The sequence below is a fragment of the Argiope bruennichi genome, chromosome 6 (assembly GCF_947563725.1).
Source record: "Argiope bruennichi chromosome 6, qqArgBrue1.1, whole genome shotgun sequence".
In the NCBI taxonomy this organism is placed as follows: domain Eukaryota; kingdom Metazoa; phylum Arthropoda; class Arachnida; order Araneae; family Araneidae; genus Argiope; species Argiope bruennichi.
In genome coordinates, this window is record NC_079156.1 from 126,298,514 (window position 1) to 126,303,743 (window position 5,230).

At 28.2% G+C, this 5,230-nt stretch overlaps 1 protein-coding gene across 1 annotated transcript; it reads left to right on the forward strand.

Moving 5' to 3' along the window:
• The first annotated feature begins 1,771 nt into the window (after positions 1-1,771).
• LOC129971990 (zinc finger protein 37-like) lies at positions 1,772-3,148 on the forward strand. Its single transcript, XM_056085968.1, has one exon. The coding sequence runs from the start codon at positions 1,772-1,774 to the stop codon at positions 3,146-3,148; it is 1,377 nt and encodes a 458-aa protein (XP_055941943.1).
• The last annotated feature ends 2,082 nt before the right edge of the window (positions 3,149-5,230 follow it).

Here is a 5,230-nt window from a genome sequence, read left to right on the forward strand (position 1 = left end):
AATTTGTTTCTTTATTCTCCTGATTACGTCTTTATATTTCTAAGCATTTATGAAATTCAAAAGGCGTGTATCCATATAAGTTGCATTTATTATGAAATTTTATTATTTAGTTTGTTTTATATTTTTAGATTTGTTCAATTTTTTTTTTTTAATTTTATGGAAAATTGCACACTAAAAATTATAATCCGGTTTTGAATCCAATCTATAATGTTCCAGAAGACTAAATTTTGTAATTAAAGATAAATGTGGTAAATACTGAATTTTTGGCTCAAGATTTTACTAGGTATAAAATTGACTTAATTTTTGATGAGCATTAAATTATTGCTTTCCCTTACAAGTACATGAAATGAAAAAAAATTAGATAGTCAAAATTGAGTCGACATCCTGCGGCGGATGTTACATTATTTAATTGAACCAGCGTCAGTTGAAGGATTCGAGTACCACGGAACTACAGTGAAAATGCAATTTGCATTATGATTTAATTTTCATGTAATGAATACCAGATCTCCTTTTATGGAAAATATGTTGCATCATGTTTGTTTTTTAGACAAAATTTGCATTTATATAAGAATATTTATTCCCTTATTTATATCAAATTATTTTTTCTAAAGAAATTAATTTTCAGTACTTGTCAGCATGTTGAGTGCGTAAAATAAGTAGCAACGGTGTGCTCAATGTTTCTGTACACTTCTTTACGTGCTTAAAAATGGACCTTTTAATTTAGAGCAATGGACAAAAGACGTGGAACATACTGTGAATTATCAGCAAAATTTATGCTAGTGAAATATTTAAAATAGAAACCCCCAAACTGCTAAAGATGAAAGGATTGCAGGATTTGCTTCCGGTTTTATTTTACTGATGTTATCTTACTTCTCAGTCCCGATCCAAAATAATTCTTCAAGCATAATCTAATTCATAGAACATATCCTAGAGGTAAATAATAATAAATATGCCTTGAAAAAATTTTTTATCGGCAGAAAATAAAAAGGAAACTGAATCTCTTCTTTTGGTTTATGGGGCGACGAAATAAATAAAAATCTTAATTTAATCAGTAAAATATTTTGATTAATAGTTTTTTATTAGAATCTCATTAAATTTCAAACCATTTCATATCTATTAGTGCAGTTGAGTGATTGCATTCATAGAAAATATTTTTAATAAAATGTAACTTTTTATTTAATAGACATGTATAATTCTATTTTTAAATCTTAAACTTTTATTTTTCTCTTGTTTTATAATATTTTCAAAATTCTTGATTGTTCAAATGAATCATGAGATTTTGAATCATGAGTTTTGATTGTTCAAATGAATCATGAAAATACACTCAAAGCAATCAATTCGAACCAACTAGAGGACTCAGGTTAAAAAAAAATCATGCATCACCCACGCTAACACTGTTATAGTACGGAAAGTAATATTTTTTGATATTAACTTAATTGACTTCCATGTTAAGGTAATTCAAATAATAAAATAGGTAATCACGTAAAGCGAAGACTGATGTTAAATATCAGGCCTCGTTTTCATTATTAGAATCGAGTGTAGTATTTAAATTTAGTACAAGGGGCTCTAGTATGTTATTTAAGAAACCTGCAATTCATAATTTATTGAAGTTTCAAATCTGTTTTAACTGTAGAAATTTCTGAGAAATATAAAAACTCAATACAACGCCTACAGCATGAAACTGCTATAACTACATAAATCTCAATTTCTTCGCTTCTATAAAAGTTTATTGTGCATTTATGATAAGACAACATTATTTTGGGTGAAAATAATGGGTAAATGCCGTTGCAGACGTTGCGGAAATATAATAATACGTGGTGAGGATCACACTTGCTTCATTCACAAGAAATTAGACTACAGGTATTCAATACAACAGCGAGCAGAATCCGATGACAACCTTGAAGAAGGAAACGATAAATCTACGGAAAATTCGAATGACAATTCTCAGAATTTAATTCAAGCTTTTGGACGAAACGAAAGTAAAAGATCAGTGCTCAGAAGTTTGCTTCTATTTCAAAATAATGAAAGTAACAAGTCTACGAAATCTGCAGGGAGCTCCAACTATGCCCAACTAAGAAATCCTTCTAATAGTTCATATTTTCATCCCATTTCAGATTTTCAAGCGATTCAAGTCCAAACAAATAAAAATGCCTCTTTTACGGCTTCTTCAGAAAATGCTGAATCTAATAACATACATGAAAATGACTTTTTCGAAACTTTTAACAGATCACAAGCTGCTGCCGGATCGAGTGGTATTGATATACCAAATCAAATTGGATCGGATCTGATGCATGCGAAACCTGATGAAGAATGTAAAATATCTCTTGAAGAGAGCAAATCGCAGTCTTTGAAAAAAGATAAAAAGGATTTTATGGATGATTTAGAATATGTTATCAGAAATGCTCTTTCAGAAAATAACAATAATGTTTCTGGAAATGCGAATTCAACTGAGAATCCTGATCTGCCGCCAAGACATAAAGAGCCGAAAAATTGCAAAATGCAAGTGTCAGAATGTGTAAATGATGAACATATTTCATCCGAAGTACACTCTCAGGTGCAAAGTAAGAAGACGAAAATGACTACCTACGTGAATGAACCTCATTCTACCAAAAAAGATGGCAATGCTGCGGCTGGACCTTCAGGAATCTGTGCCCGTAAGAAAAAATTTCCTAAGACCTGCAGTAGGAAAGATACTCTTAAACCGAATTATCAAACACACACTGGCAATGAGCCCTTTATGTGCAATATATGTAAGAAAAAATTCTCTTCTAAATCAGATTTCGACCGACATTACAGAACGCACACTGGCGAAAAGCCATATGAATGCGGTATATGCGGAAAAAAATGCAGTCTGAAAAGTAATCTCATCATCCATTATCGAATACATACTGGCGAAAAGCCTTCTGAATGCGGTATATGCGGAAAAAAATTCAGTCACAAATCATATATCATCATCCATTATCGAGTACATACTGGCGAAAAGCCTCATGTGTGTGAATTTTGTAATAAAGGTTTTTCTCTAAAGGGTAATCTTAATAGGCATGTAAGGACGCACATTGGAGAAAGGCCATATAAATGCCCAGCTTGTGAAAAGTCTTTCACAAACAGAAGAGATTGCATTAGTCATCACAAAAGAAAGCACGAGTGATACTAATTTGCAAAGTACAGAAATAATTCTTTTTCTCTAGTATGAAACACCTTCGAATTCATTACTGAGTTGAAAATATTGTCATTGCTACAATTTTATTTTATTTTTTTTTTTACGAATTTTACTATTTTGACGAAGTACATTTATAGATTTTAAACTTATAAGCCATATTTTTTTAATTTGTTATTGACGATGAAAGTATGTTTTTCTGCTTAAATGATTTTATATTTAAGTATTTATTGTTTTAATTTTTTAAATCTATTTTATAGTTTTTAATCCTAGTGAGTTGTGTTCTTGTGAGTTTAAACCAAACATAGAGGTCTGAGCTCCCTTCTAATAAAACACTCATTATTACATTCATTAAGACATTTTAATTGAAATTCTGATCGACTAATAACTGTTAAAATCGACAGCAACACTTCGATTTTGAATTGGTGTAATAAATTATGTTTTTTTAACTTCATGTTTAATTAAAGAATGAATATTAGCTCCAATTGGACAATTTAGATTAAACGTAAAATCTAGGGCGATATTAATGACGAATTTCTCAAGTAATCCCTTTTTCCCTATTTTGTAGATTATGCTCTACAATAAATATTGAATGCATTTTTGTAAATAGTTTAATAAGTGCTTTTATGTTAGACATAAGATTCGAATATCTTTGCGATATTTTTTTGCTTTCTAAGAAATTCTTTGTGGGCATTTGCAATGAAGGAATAAATTCGGTGAATTCAATGTGAATTTTATTTTCAATAATTTGTATATAATAGTAAAGGAAAATGTGTTGACACATGCTACACAAATAGAAACCCAGCTTTGGCACATGTGCATTTTAAATATCGGCAGTTTGCAGATCCGAAAGTGGATTTTGTAATGATTGCTAACAGTTTCATTGGTTATAAAACAAAAGAAATTTTGGCGTGTTTCCTCAATAATTTCAGAAGCAAAAAATTATTTTCAAATCATACTAAAATTCGAGGCTTATTCATTTCAAAGATACAATTTTTAGATGTATAAATGTATTTTAAATTTTTAACAAATTAAAAGAAATTAAAATTTATTTTACAGCAATATGTTTCATTGTTGAAGTGAAACTGATTAATTTCACTTTTATTAACTTTTTATCTTATATTTTAATATTGTTAATGACCAAGAAATTATGAGTCGCTTATTTTTTCATGTTGAGGAATTTCAATATTAAATGTTAAGGTATTCGTTTATCTAAAATTTTAAAGTAAGTATTATTATCTTTTTTTTTTTGAATCATAAGATACTAAAAATTATTTAAATAGACCCTTTTTTTAAAATTTCTTCCCATTCTTGTAATGTAATATAATGAAATGAAAACAAATGAATAAAAGACAGAAAATGAGAAAAAGTTATTGAAAAATAAACATGATTGTAAAATAGTACAGCTTATATATCTAATAAAAACTTTGAAGTTATAATTATTTATTGAGAAAGTTATTAAAACTATAATATATAATTTAGGATTATTGTCTAATGAAGAGGCTGGAACTTGAGTAGCCTTTTAATGAATATTAAAATGTAAGCTCGTTAACGCTTTGAAATAGGAAACTCTAATATATTAAAAATGATATGATTAAAGGAATTAAAAAAATTCCCAAATTTTATTTTGCTGATATAGTACTTTCAGTAACAAGTACTGAAATTATACTTGTAAACAATCTTTTATTCCTAATCTGATTACATAATTATAAGTTATAGGCAAATGACCATAAAAATAAATTCGATGATATTTTTATCCACTCAAAATAAAAATAAAAAATAAAAAAATACGAAATATTTTATAAAGATTTTGAAAAGAAAAGAAAATTTTATTTTATTATAAAAATTTTAGCAAAATATTCTTTGACAGAATCGTAAGAAATTTTATACCATTTCCTACTTGCAAGTACAGTTAAGAGGGGAAAATTCATAGAAATGTTTCTGATAAAAGCATGTCTAAGGGAAATTTCTATTTTATAGGCAGTGCAATTCTATTTTAAAATCTAATTCAAGCCTTCCATTTTTTTAAATAATACCTGCTTTCATAGACAAATATATTTTAAATTGACGAAA